The sequence below is a fragment of the Podarcis erhardii genome, assembly GCF_964252035.2.
Source record: "Podarcis erhardii genome assembly, chromosome: 14".
NCBI classification, from domain to species: domain Eukaryota; kingdom Metazoa; phylum Chordata; class Lepidosauria; order Squamata; family Lacertidae; genus Podarcis; species Podarcis erhardii.
Window position 1 is genome coordinate 48,204,918 of NC_138503.1, and position 14,507 is coordinate 48,219,424.

Genomic DNA, 14,507 nt, shown 5'->3' on the forward strand with positions numbered 1-14,507 from the left:
AAGCAGGACTGTAGCTTAGAGGCAGAGCACATGCTCCACATGCAAAGGTCCCATTTTAAGTTATTGGCCTCTCCAGTTAAATGGATCAGGCAGCAAGTGATGTGAAAGGGCTCTGCCAGAGACCTTGCAGAGGTGCTGCCAATCAGAGCAAAGCAATATTGGGCAAACAGTGTGACCTGGTGCAATGCAGCTTCCTAGGGCTAGTAAGGAATGCTGCAGGTCTCCTGGCCATGTAAACTGGTGCCTTAAAAGTTCCCACAATCACTGGGGGAAAGGAACGTGGAGACAGTTCCAATCCACATGACAAATACTCAGAAACATTACAGCTGGGGTGAGAAAGATTTATGGCAACACCCCTCCCGGTGATCATAGAAGAGCCCTGCTGGATTTCAGCTGGAGGTAAATAAATAGCCTTATCCTCCATTAAATTTTCTAGGATGCATTTGTCAGCTCTTCAAGAAAGCTGTATAACAAGTTGCTCTTTTTTTAGGTCTAAAGGTGGTTGTCCAGTAGCAAACCACCAGAAGCCAACATTATTTGGTCACAGTGCCATGAGAAACATTCAAAGAGCAAATAAGGTTTGCCACTCCCCAACCCACATCACCATCTGAAGTCCTTCTTTGTGTGCCCCTTCCTCGGGAGGCCCAGAGGGCAGTGACACGAGAACAAACCTCTTTGGTGGTGGTTCCCCCACTTGTGGAATGCTATTCCTGGGGAGACTTGCCTGACACCATCATTACATAGATGCCAGGCAAAAACATTTCTTTTCCACCAGGCCTTTGGGCTCTTTTATTATCTGCGAACTCCTTCAGTGGGTGTGACATTTTAATCCTGCCTTACAGAAACATGATTCTCTTTTAGGTTTTTCTTTTTCTGTTATGCTGGTCTCAATGTACGTGCTTGGTTATATATTGTAAGTTGCCTTTAGCTACCTTGGTAGAAAACATGATGAACAATAATGAATAATAATAATAATAATAATAATTGATGATGATGATGATCCTAGAGAACCTCTGAAAGCCGATAACAGAGGCCAACACCTGTATGGTCACAGGTTAAGGCCTCTACTGTCACGGTCCGGTTCACAGGCGATCGAAGTCCCGGCTGGGGACGTCGGGACCGGGGACAAGATGGCGGGGTTGTTAGAATCAAAAAATAAACTGCTATCCAGAATGTACAACTTGCTGCTTAAATGGAACACACAGGACGAGATAGTCAAATCCGCCATGATAAAGTGGGCACAGGATATTGGACACAACATTATGTTTGAAGACTGGGAAAGGTTATGGAACACCGGAATGAAATTCACGGCATGTAGCGCCTTGAAGGAAAATATTAAGAAAATGATATACCGGTGGTACATGACCCCAGTCAAGCTTGCTAAGATATATCACCTGTCTGATAATAAATGTTGGAAGTGTAAGGAGGCGGAAGGGACATTCTTTCACCTCTGGTGGACATGTCCGAAAGTGAAGGCCTTCTGGGAGATGATTTACAATGAGCTAAAAAAGGTATTTAGATATACCTTACCTAAGAAACCGGAGGCCTTTCTTCTGGGCATTGTAGACCAGAATGTGTTAAAGAAGGATAGAACCTTTTTTATGTATGCTACTACTGCAGCAAGAATTCTCATCGCAAAGCATTGGAAGACACAAGATTTACCAACGCTGGAGGAATGGCAGACGCAGTTGATGGACTATATGGAATTGGCTGAAATGACTGGCAGAATCTGAGACTTGGGAGAAGAAGCAATGGAAGAGGACTGGAAAAAATTTAAGGACTATCTACAAAAACATTATAAGTTGTATGAATGCTAAGAAAATGCACCTTTTAGGAAATCTTAGCCCCAGCAATAGCAATTAGGTGAAATGAAAATTAAGGTACAAGAAATTTGAGGTGGATTTAGGAAATAATTAAAGATACAATAAGTTATGAAATAAGATGACAAATTGCTGAAGTTTGTATTATAAATAATGCAAGGTCTGGAGGATGTGGGGAAGTCCAGTAGATTCGATAAAAGGATTACGGAAATTTGAAACTTTTATATTCTTTTTCTTCTATCTGTTTTTCTCTTCTGTATTTCTGTATTCTGTAAAATTAATAAAAATATTTTTTTAAAAAAACAAGATGGCAGGGTGGGAGTAGGAACGAGAGTCCAGAAGCCAGGAAGCCAAGAGTCCAAGGGTCAGAGAATCAGCAGTCAAGAAGCAAGAAGTCAAGGGTCCGAGGATCAAGAAGAAAGGAGTCAAGGAGCCAAACGCAGCAAGGCAGGGAATGTGTTGCTGTGGCAAAGAGCCAAAGGGAAATGCTGACCTTATATCCCTTCCCGGCTCTTGCCACCAGGTGCAGTGAGTTACCAAGTGGCTTCACCTGTGTGGCCGCGCCTTGCCTCTTCAGAACAAACTTAGGCAGGCCCCTGTCCTGTAAAGTCCTACTGGTCACAGGGCCTGGCTCCTGCACACACTCCTGACATCTACTCTTCAGCAAAGATCTTCCAGGGTGCTCCAAGCACAGCAGCAGACAGTACAGTTCATCAGCAAATTAATAGTCCCCAAAGGTACATCAAATGGCCATGGATCAGCTATCACTAAAAAGTGTAGTAAGCCTATTGCGACGTTCAAAGCACCCATCATCTCACGTTTGTAGGATATTGACTGTGGAAAGGCATTCTGCCTCCATTTCAGTGATCTTTGACAGTGACTTACCACTCCTCTACCATTCCTGTTCATGAAACATTTACTTGATTCTTATTAGTTTGTGACTCCATGCATATATTATATGTCTTCTGTTTATGAATTTTGAAACAGTATAGTGTTATAAAAATATTGTCAGCATATTATTAGCCGGCGTGATGCTTGCTGTTGTTCAGAGCGTTCAGTTTTGCAACACAGGGGATTTTCTTTGGTGTATAATGTACAGGCTGGGCTATGCCAAATGCAGCTGCTCTTCGTCCTTACCATGTTGTGCAATGCAGGCAAGTGACAGGAAAGCCCAACACTGCATGCCTGTCACAGAACTGCAAGGACAGGCTGACAACAGGAAGATGCTGCGGAAGGAAAACCAGGAAGTGGCCTCTTATACTTGTTTTGTTAAGGAAATGGCAAGAGCTGACACATGGATCACCTAAAGGGACAAACTCTCCAGGGAAAAAGAGGCGGGGGGAAGGGAGAGGAAAGAGGTTGTTATGGGAGGTGCTTAATAAACTAGATCCTTTTCCTTTAGCTCCCAGCGATGAACGCTTTAAGTAAGGGCTTTGAGTGGAAGATGCTCACCTCTGTTCGGCTCCTGGTAAACCTGGACTTTGCCCATCTCCACCCCCAGGCGCCTGGAAAGGTAGACAAGACAAAGCTCACTGAAGCAAGGATGAATTAGAATTGAGATTGAAAACAACATTTTCATCAGGGAGGGCAGCCTTTCTTCTTCTTGCGCCCTCCAGAGGTTTTTGACTACAACTCCCATCAGTTCCAGCCAGTGCGGATGATGGAAGTTGCACATGGAGAGCACCAAATCGGTGAAGGCTGAAATCACTTAACAGTTGTTTGTACTCTAGCCCAAACAATGGTCCGCAGAACACCAGTAGTCCAAAAGCTTCATTCAAATGGTCTGTGGTGGGTCTGCATTAAATACCCACACCAATTTATAACTGTATTCATACTGCTTCTATATCTTATGTTGTATTTCAACTTGAATTCTAAGGAATGCGAACTGCAATACAATAAATATAGAAGATAAAAGAAGTAACAAAAAGAATTAAAAGTCATACAGCATCTAACACAGCACATTACAATTGCTACAACAGGCAAAAAATTAATAATCATTAAGTGTCTGCCAAGACCCTTTGCCATTTTTAAAGTGGTTCGTGGGGGGTGGGTGAGAGTTTGGGAAGCCCTCTTTCCCTAAATCTTATAGTCATATCAGCAGCCTGCCTGCAGCACAAACCCTGGATCACTGAACTCTCTAAGCAGGTTCTTGCTAAGACTTGACTCAATGTCCCCAGTGTCAAAAGGCAGCTTCTGCCAATTCCTGCCGCAGCACAGATTCTGCTCACTTGTTACATCCAGAAGGATCTGCCTACAAATGCACTTTTGAGAAACAATTGCCATTTCTCCAACTGCAGGAACAATTGCCATACAGATGTCACGCTTTATAGGAATGAGCTGCTGCTCAGGTTTGTAGACCACAGGTGCCATACCTGTGGGTCTTTTTGCAACAATTTAAGAAGCGGTAATAGAATCCCAACTTGCTATTAATCTTATGTATTGTCATTGAGGAAAATAGCACACAGCTCACTTTGCCATTACTCCTTCCTGGGCAAATTTCCCCCATAAACTTCTTCTGCTACTTCTCTCATTCAGTGCCAGACCAAAACTAGAATCTTTTCTGCAAGATAACCTGATGGGGTTTCTTCTAGCCTTCAACAGACCATCTCTGTTTCTAAGCATCCATATTACTCAGTAACTGGCTCCCTTTCTGGTCTGGGCAAGCAACTGTCAAGGGCAGGAGAAAACAAAATCACACAAGTCATGCTCTGACTATCATTGGCTCAGCTCAATGTACATTAGGTGTTTTGGGAGGCTAAGCATTGGCTGAACAGGCTTGGACCGAAATAAGTGTTCTCAAACGATCGTTCTGCAAAATGAATCTGAAAACCAACCAGTATGAACAGCATGACCTAACTGTCAAGAGACCTTCTGGCTGTAAGAAACACTAAGATGAGTGGCTCTCTTGAGAGAACAAAAGCTTAAATAACAGGATGGGCAAGAACTGGGGGTGGGGAAAGGGCAGAAGGAGCAATGTATCCTTAGTCTCCAAGCCTTATAAAACTGCTCTCATAGCATTCACTCTTAAAATTTGTCTGCTCTTCATGGGCCACCATCTTGTTATTCCTGGAATCAGGAATGTGGTACAACTATTAAGAAAGGTCTTGTTCGGCTGCTTCAGTTCTAGAACTTGGATCCACTCACTTGGTTCCATTATTTTGAGTTTCCACTGAACTACTGCTGAAGAGGCAAGCTAATCTTCAGTTCAGACTTTGAAATCTACACCAAAAGATGGCTAGCCTCTTCAGCACGTAACAGAAGCATCATAAACCTCAAACTTGCTTTTGGTGTGAGGGGTTGCAGGGGCTATCTAAGAGGTGCACCAGGACCCAGTGATAATCCTCAGACCACCTTTATCTTAAACTTCCCGGCTAGGAAAGCCAGATATATATATATTAGGTAATGCTTTAAGACCAGCAGACTTTAATACGTGGGTTTATCATATGTGGGTTTATCATGTTAGAACAAAGCCTGCATTATACTAACCCTGCACCTTTAAATGTAACTTTCTCTTGGCAAAAACGGCAGTGAGACATTACTAAGTAACTTGACAATATAATCTTGCTGAGAGTCGTACATTACGCTCATACCAGCCAGACCCAACACCCCACATTGAAACAGAGGCAGCACAGAGTGCTTAGGAAGAAAAATACAGCGGCTGTTACTTACTCGGCAATTTTCTTTGATAGTTCCATGCACGATGGGTTGGAATTGGCTGAAAATAGCACCAGCCCACCCTTCGTTATATTCATGATGGATCCTGTACCATTGGGTGCCACACAAAACATCAAATCCTCCTTTGTCTTCCCACTTTTAAAATACTGCAAGAAGATCAAAAGCACATTAGCTCTAAATAAGCAACGTGGAGCATGAAGACCCAATTTTCAATATTTTCTGCCACCCTTGTATCCTCTGCCCATGCTGTGCAACCCTTCAAGTACCAATCTGAAGGAACTTAAGACATCTCGCCCCATTCAGCAATGATCAGACTACCACTAGGGTTGCCAGCTTATCAACCCGAAACTGCAGCTGTACTTACAACTGCAACTTGGCGTGAATAGGTGGCAACACCCACATCCACACTGTGACAAAAGTTTTGTCTGCTGGTTTCTGGACATCAAGATGCTGTTAAAAGTAAAATAGCAGGCTGGACTTTTCTTCCTGATTTATTTGCAACTATTATATATTATTTATGAATCAACTTTCACATTTATCTCATGGTGATTTATGAACGTACAATAAAAACGGTGTGCAGAAGTGAGAATTCAATTTCATGCGAGAACACAGGGACCTATAGTAGTGAAGACAGTTATGTGTGACTGAGATGCCTTGGTCTGATTCTATGATTCTATGGGGAAGCAAATGTGACTCTCCAGGTTTCTTCATTTAGAAAACATGTGAAGGCAGACCTGTATTGGGAAGTTTTTAATGTTTGATATTTTACTATGTTTTATATAAGTTGTAAGATGCCCAGAGTGGCTGGTTAAACCCGCCAGATGGGCAGGGTATAAATAAAATAAAATAAAATAAAATAAAATAAAATAAAATAAAATAAAATAAAAATAAAATATCGCCTTTCCCAAACCACACCCCTCCCTAGCTTTGCTCTCGGCCCTCATTTTTTTGCCTGGTTGGAATGTGCCCTTGAACACTGAGTATTGAATATTGCCTCTTTCATACCTGGATGAATGATGGTGTGTATAGAATGTTCCAATTATTGCATAACTGGAATAAAGTTTTATTTTTAAAAAAAGTAAATGACCCCTGGACAGTTAAGTCCAGTCAAAGGCAACTATGGGGTTGTGGCACTCATCTAGCTTTTCAGGCCGAGGGAGCCGGTGTTTGTCCACATTCCAGGTCATGTGGCCAGGATGACTAAACTGCTTGTGGCACAATGGAACACCGTGATGGAAGCCAGAGCGCACAGAAACACTGTTTACCTTACTGCCGCAGTGGGACCTATTTATCTACTTGCACTGGTGTGCTTTCAAACTGCTAGGTTGGCAGGAGCTGGGACAGAGCAGCGGGAGCTCACTCCGTAGCAGGGATTCGAACTGCCAACCTTCAGATTGGCAAGCCCAAGAGGCTCAGTGGTTTAGATCACCGCCTACCCTATAAAGGTAAGAGTTGCATCCATGGCTCAGATCACTTTTGCTTCCGGCCCTGCCCATGTGGCTCCCAGAAGGTCCCCCCCCCACACACAAATAAGTATGGCCCTTTAGCAAAGAAGGATTACCTCACCCCTGCCTTAAACAAAAAACAGAGCTTGCTCCCAGTTCCAGCCCTGATGCCTTATCTATCTTAAACAAAAGGCTGTTGGTTCAGGGTAACTCTTGATACCAACCACCTCTGACAGTTTTGCTAATATAAGCCAGCGCCCAGGTCTGATTAATGTTCTTAGAGAAAGCACTTACAAATAAAGGTTGCGGCTGAGAAAAGAGCTGTGCGAAGTTGGCACACAGAGCTGAAGCTCTCTTGCACTTTACTCTCCTCCTGAGGACAATGCCACTAGCATCCTTTCAAAAAAATTACCTGTGGAAACAGAGGAGAGAATATAACCATTAAGCGATACGGGAAGTAAGAGCAGATGGTAAAGATTATCCCAGTGGTCTTTATTTTGCAAAAATAAGAACAAACACCCTTTGCTGCACCTTTTGAAAACTATACGTTTGGGACTCTAATGAAACCGAGAAATAGGACTTCAGTCATCGGTATTAAACAATATGCAATGATTTGATTACGTATTAACCAGAAAAAGTGCCAAATCATTGCCATTTGCCTATTAAAAAATAAACACCTGTCCCTTCATCCAAGCTCCAATGCAGATATATAGCTAAGAAAAAGAAAAAATTCTATCTACTATCAGCTATCTTTCAAGAATGTGTCACACAATCAAAGAGAAAGAGCAACGTGGTACATATAGACTACAGTCAAGAATGGTGCTTTCTCCTGTTTTTGGAGGGTGGCATCTATAAAAATACTGTTAGTCATAGTTGTGACTAATACTGGGCAACACCGTTATTAAAAAATCTTCTCCCAGCCTCTGCAAACAGACCACATTCTATTCGTCCAGACATAGTGGAATTTCACAGCCGAAAGGAGGGTGGGCAAATCTCACTTGTAGCAGAGCCTCTACCATCCCACCACATTCTCATTGATATAAACCATGCCCATTTCAGATTAGCTCTTTTTGAAGGAAGAAATGTTACAAATTATTGTTTAAAAGACATTGAATTAACTAACAACACGATCAAGCACGCACTGTCAAAAGCAGAGGCTGCCTTTTCAAAATAGAAGGCAAGCAGAAAATTCAGCACAGCGAAGACAGGAAAACCACAATCCAAACAAGCAAAAGTTTTCTCTTGTGATCATTCACTAACGCAGCAACCACCAACCTGGTGCACCCCAGATGTATTAGCCTACAACTGCCATCAGCCCCAGCTAGCATTGCCACGCTTTTCCAGATACCTTGGAAAAGTGAGGTCTTGGCGCTGTGTGTGTGTGTGTGTGCGCGCGCGCGCGCGTGGGGCAGTGGGAAGCACTGATCTGGGGGCAGAGAGGCCATACTAACTAAAAGATCCAAATGTGCCCACAGGCACATTTGCTTGGTGACCTGTGGGTTGGGGCTCAAACCCAGTGTACAGCAGAAGGCCTTCAAACAACCTCATTCACTACAAACCAATGACACGCCCAAGGAACACTTATCCACTGTAAGGATCGAATTATAGGCATCATTAACATTCTAAAGCACATGTGGGGAACTTCTACTGATGCCAGGCATGGAACTTTGCCTGCTCAGAATGAGAAAATCCCAAAACTAGTTTTAGAAACTTGAGATACGAAAGCTAGGAGCTAAATGGCACATTAAACCTAGGCTGTGGGCGCAACAGCGGAATGTCTAGGTGCGATTTGTTTAAAACAAGAATACAAAGCTGAAAATGAATGAACTGCAGCTAAAGCATTATGTTCACTTTTCACAAAGTCTATTCCTTCCCCTACCCACCCTCCCTCTATTCTTAAGAGGTCTCTTCTCCAGTCTTCAGAGAGCAACTAGAAGTGGGTAGGCAGAAAAAGGTTCTCCTTTCCTTCCACTCTGCAGTTTTAATCTGAAATCATAAGCGCAGTACTGCACCCAGAGCTCAGAGACTGCTTGCGCTAATGAAATTCCCTGTCGCAAAATGCGCCTAGAATAATGGGAGTTTCGAACACTGTCCGAAACTAAGACATAGAAATGCAGCCCAAATTCAGCAAGTACTCTATGAACGAATTTGAGCAAAGCGTCGATCTTTTTCTGAACCTAGACCAAAACCAGAGCGCATGTAGGCTCCGTAAATATCCATTAGCTCATTATAGCACAAATAAAGACCACATTACGGTTCAGAAGGAATAGACAGAGAGCATCCATTGTGTTCTACCTAAGGGAAGCAAAACAAGCACTGCACAGCTTTACCAACAACAGGGAAAACAGAGAAAGGCTTAGGGGTGCATTTTACACAGTCTCTCTCTCTTGGGATTTGGTTCTGAATTACCGCACACAAACTAGACCAGTGGGAATAATTTGCACTCTGCTTCACAAGCCCATAAGAGCAAGCAGCACCACAGAAAGCCAATTCTCACTGTTATGGTGCTTTGGCTACAGTTACATACCACACCCTTAGCGCACAGAGCAAACGACTTTGCTGGACTAAATCCTATCCATTAAGAGCTTTGGAGGTCCTGATAGGTTCTGGACCACAAAGGCATTCAGCAGTTGAAGGGAGATGGGCAGCAGGAAGGGGGGAGACACACACACACACAAAATTCCCAAAGGATAAAGCTTCCCAGTTAGAGCTTCTGCGCATTAGGGCCTCCGCCATTGTTACCGTGCGGCTGAAAGGATGAGTATAATGGAGATGAACCAAACACATCAGCCCAGGGGATCAACATCGTGCATTCATTCCAGCACCACTCGAAATGAGCAACAAGAAGTTCACTCCTGCTTTCTGTAGCCTTGCTAAAGGACAGAGGTGAATACTGAATAAAGATCTACCCAATTAGTTGCAGGTTGGGGAGGAAAGGAGAGGCATGAAGGTTAGCGAATATGGAGGAAAAGACACCCCCCCCCTAGTTCTCTCTTATAAATAGAGGATGGGAAGAGTGTGTGCTTAAGAAAAACTCATCCCACCTATTTTTCCAGATGATCAGCAAACCCTTTTTCACTCCAGTGGCCTAAGCTGGGGGAACCTCTACGTACTTTAAAAAACTCAGGAAACATCAGTTTAAATTGTTTCTCGCCACACCCCTCCAAAGCTTACCTTCCATGTGTTTGTGTATGTGCGTTAAAATCCAGTAATGTCACACACTTGTGTATATCATAAGAAAACACGAAGAGTAATTGTATTTGCCTTTGCGACAGAGCTGGGGGGGGGGGGGTTCAGCATGGAAAGAGGTAGGGGTGGAGAAATTGACAGCATCACAATTTTGCCTGATGATGGTGGGGAGATTGCCCCCCCCCATCTAAAATCAAATTATTTTTTATAAAAAAACAACAACAACAGAGGAGTGAAGAAGGCCTTATACCCAGCCCTGGGGAAAATGTGCTGAATGTGTATGTCAATGTCTCTCTGAGCACATGGAAAAGCTCTTATTCCTCCCTCCACACATAATGTGAAACGCATGATGTGAAGATTGGAGACAAACAACCCACTCCCCCTTTTCTGCTCCCTCTAATGAAACCTTGCCCTTCCTCACGTCAGGGTTTGTTTTTGTCTTATTAAGTGTTGCTTTAAGCAGATAAAGATTTAGGGTCTGTGAGCATGCAAGCACCCCAATGCAAATTGCAAAATAACAGGTATTTATTTAACAACAACAACAACCTCCATCAAGTGGAAAGTGACTGATTTGTATATATTAGTAACTTTGGACTATTGTAACGTTTTTATATGTAACTGCATTTTTGTAATATTTTGTTTAAGTTGTTGTTGTTGCTTCAGTGTTCTGTACACTGCTTAGATATATATTTAATATACTAAGTGGTATAGAAATTAAATAATCACATAAATAATCAAAAAGAGGGTGGTTGCCTTAGAAGCAGGGAAAGGTCATTGCACACACACACATAAAAACACCTGGTGTGATGGAGGGGCACAAAACCACTCCCTCTACACTGACACTCCCATATACACATTTTCATTGAACTACTGTAAATCTATTTTTAACCCAGCCTCCAAATGCAATGCTTCAAGGCAGTTTATAACATTCAGTCACCTCCTCCTCTCCAAAAGCGAGCGACTGCAATTCAATATCTAAATATTGCTGCTTTAGACTGAGGAGGATCTGTTAGGTTTGATGCAAAGCTCAAGTTAAGTTTCTGGTGATGGATCTGAACGGCTGATAGCTTAAATATGTTTAAACACATGCAGATACACAGCGCAACCCGGTCGGATGGGCAGGAAACAAATAATGAAAATTATTATCATTATTATATAGACATACACGGAGCATAACATATAGGAGTGTATACATGCAAGCTATTATCCACGCAGATACACACGCACAAATCTGAGCGTGTACTCTCGCACACATATATCGCTATCTCTATAAAAGTGTGCATATGTATACAAACCTACAGGCGATGGCGACCCGATTTCATTTGTCCGCGGCTCTAATGGCCATCGCAAAACAGAAGGAGCAGCCCGAGCATCTCCGACCACAAACCGGCAGCGAATACTGTACAAACTCCTGCCAAATAATAAACGCCCCGGAAGCAGCGCTAATGAAGAGTGCTTAAAAATACAGAGCACCAAAGGGATCGATATAAATGTGTTCGCGCTCTTCCCGCCCCAGACACGTGCGCGCGTGTGCGTATATACACACATTATATTGCGCGCACATCGCACGCAGGATCAAAAGAGCCTTGATCGACATCAGCCACTGGCCGTAGCGATAAAGTAAAAAACACCAATGCACCGAAGACCAGAGGTAGAAACTTACCTAGGCAAAAAATACATTCTGGAGGGTGCCATCAATAATCAAATTAATAGATCTTAATTCTAATTGCCCCTGCTGTTAAAAATAATAATAATTACAGTAGTTGGGGGTTTTTTTTGCTGCCACCTGGTTAGACACAGCAAAGCTGTCTATATCTTTATATTATATATTATTATAGATAAATATATTATGATAGATAGATGATAGATAGATCGATCTATAAAAATCCCAGCACAACGTGGCAGGCGAGGAGGACCCTCCTCCTCCCCCCACCCGCACCCCAAAAGATGGAGAGCACCCACGACCACCCCACCCACACAAAGGCGCTCCCCACCCCCCCGCGACCCCCAGGGAATTGCGGGAGAAGGGAGAAGGCGAAGGAGGAGCCACGCGGGGAGGAGGATGGAGGGATGGAGGAGGAGGACCTGGCCGGCGCAGCCACCTCCGCGGACCCCGCCGCTCCCTCCCTCCCGCCCGCCCACCTGCCTCCTGGGCTCAGGGCAGACTGAGGCCGCGGGGTCTTGGCTCGAGCAGGCCCGTCCCTGTCGGAGGCTCTCCTGCTCCCGCCGCGGCGCACCACCCGGCCAACTCCGTCCAGCTGCAAAATGGCGGCGGGGATGAAAAGGCCTGAGGGTGGGCGGAGCGGCCGCGCGAGGCTCTCGCCGCCAGCCTCAGACCCCCGTTCACACGAGCGCGCGCGTGTTGAACGACCCCCCCCCTCCCTCCTTGCCTCTGGCTCCCCTTAATGGCCGCCTCCCTCAGCGCGGTGCGTGTTCTCGGCTCTCCGCGACACGCGGGTTGTTCTGGCCTTCCTCACGACGCGCCGAGCACGCTCGTTCCGACGCCTCAGAGCTGGCCCTTCCTCGCGCAGCCCTCAGGTCGTGTGTGGCTGGCGCCTCTTCGCACACACACATAAAGGCCTCAACGCCCACCCTTCCTCACCACCCGTGTGTTCAGCGTCTCTCCTGCTTACCCTTCCTTAGGACCCTCACAACACGTGTGTTTGGCGTCTCTTCACACACAGCACAACACGCGTGTTTGGTGACTGTTCACACACACAGCCATCAATGCCCGCCTTTCCTCACAGCCACCAAATATGCATCACTCTTCTTTTTTTTTCCCATATAAATTTTTATTGGTTTTCCATTGATTATACATATATACAGTCTAGATTACATAAGTTGCATATAACATAGCTGTTACAAGAATCATATATATATATATATATGAGTGTATCTGAAGAAGTGTGCATGCACACGAAAGCTCATACCAAGAACTGACTTAGTTGGTCTTTAAGGTGCTACTGGAAGGAATTTGTTTTGTTTTGTTTATATATATATAGTACACAGTTATTTTGGGCTCTGCCGAGCCTCGGACTTCCCTTCACTTCATTGGTATCAGATAATTTCTAAAGTTACGTGTTTTATCTCCTTTACATATTTGCCAAACACTGTTAGAGTTGTTCCAACCCTGCCAGAGTCATCAAAGTTCTATACTTATCTCAAATATGCATCACTCTTCAACCCTTATTACTACCAAGACTACCCTTGATGTTTGCCCTTACACACGACCCACCAAACATGCGTTTTGGCATCAATGCTTGCCCTTCCTTGCAACCTCTCAAATAAGTGCGTCTTTACCCCTCAAGCCTTGCCATTCCTCACATGTATTCAGCATCTTCCCCTCCCCAACATGCGCTTCCTCACAACCCCACCAAACACGTATGTGTAGCATCTCTCCCTTTTCCCAGCTTTTATGCCTAGTGCAACAACAGACAGAGGAGGAGGAGGAATTGCTGGCTTGCAGCCGTTTTTCCTACATCTCCCCAATCATGAATGTGTGTTTGCTGGGGGTGAGTCAGAAAGGAAACTCCACTACGTTTCTCCACACAATTGACTGGCCTCCACTGTACCGTTAGGCAGAGTGAGGCGCTTGCCTCAGGCGGAAGATGCTTAGCGCTGCTTCTGCTGAGCTCCTTCTGTAGGAAATCGAAGAGCGTTGCACAGCTTTGTCATGCATGCCCTGAACTAATATGCAGCTCGCGGGCGCATTTGTTAGGATTCTTGGCACAATTGTTATTGACACTGCCTGGATTTGTTCAGTAAATTCACCAAACATTCTCTTCTTTTCTCTCTCTTCCCACCTGAAAGTAGTTCCTATAAATACAGAGTGAACTGATCCTTCTGCATTGGAATTTTAGGTCATTTTAAATTCTATTCTATTTTAATTTAAATTCAATGTTTCATCACTCTTAAATCTCTGTTTGATTGTGGTCATTGCATTTACCATTTTTACCTATCTAAGAAGTAACCCTACTTAATATCGTGTTTAAGCTCTTCAATTGCTACACGCCCCCCTGCCGCAAATTATTCACACGATATTCTGTGTGTGTTTCAATGTTTTCTTAATTATATTTTATATTTGAGGCAGAGCAGCTTGGCCCCACAGCTGTGGGTGCCCATAGCCGTGGGTGCCATGCAGCGTGCATGGCCCTGGCACCAAAATTTGTGGGTGCCTGGCGCCTTCATGGGGAATTTTGTGGGTGCCCAAGGTCCCAGGGAGTTGGCACCTATGCTAGCATGGAAGTAAAATTTGACTGCCAGCCCACTCTGCTTTGGTCTGTAGACTGTGAGAGAGATCTTGTCCTTTTCCTCTGGCAGCAAAATGCCTTAGGCTGGCTCTGTCCATCATTGTTTCTGTCCAGAAACGCTGCCTCCT

The 14,507-nt window shown here is 44.2% G+C and overlaps 1 protein-coding gene across 6 annotated transcripts in view; it reads right to left on the minus strand.

The window, feature by feature from the left end:
* Positions 1 to 13,630, minus strand: part of PRPSAP2 (phosphoribosyl pyrophosphate synthetase associated protein 2) — a 32,765-nt gene extending 19,135 nt beyond the window's left edge. The window contains exons 1-4 of one of the 6 annotated variants that reach the window (XM_081839984.1): positions 13,609 to 13,630; positions 7,235 to 7,352; positions 5,490 to 5,641; positions 3,273 to 3,325 (exon numbers count right to left, since the gene is read on the minus strand). In XM_081839984.1, coding sequence (XP_081696110.1) covers positions 3,273 to 3,325; positions 5,490 to 5,608 — 172 coding nt within the window. In that variant the 5' untranslated portion in view covers positions 5,609 to 5,641; positions 7,235 to 7,352; positions 13,609 to 13,630. The other 5 variants (XM_081839982.1, XM_081839979.1, XM_081839983.1 and 2 more) reach the window with 5 other exon arrangements.
* Between the last annotated feature and the right edge of the window lie 877 nt (positions 13,631 to 14,507).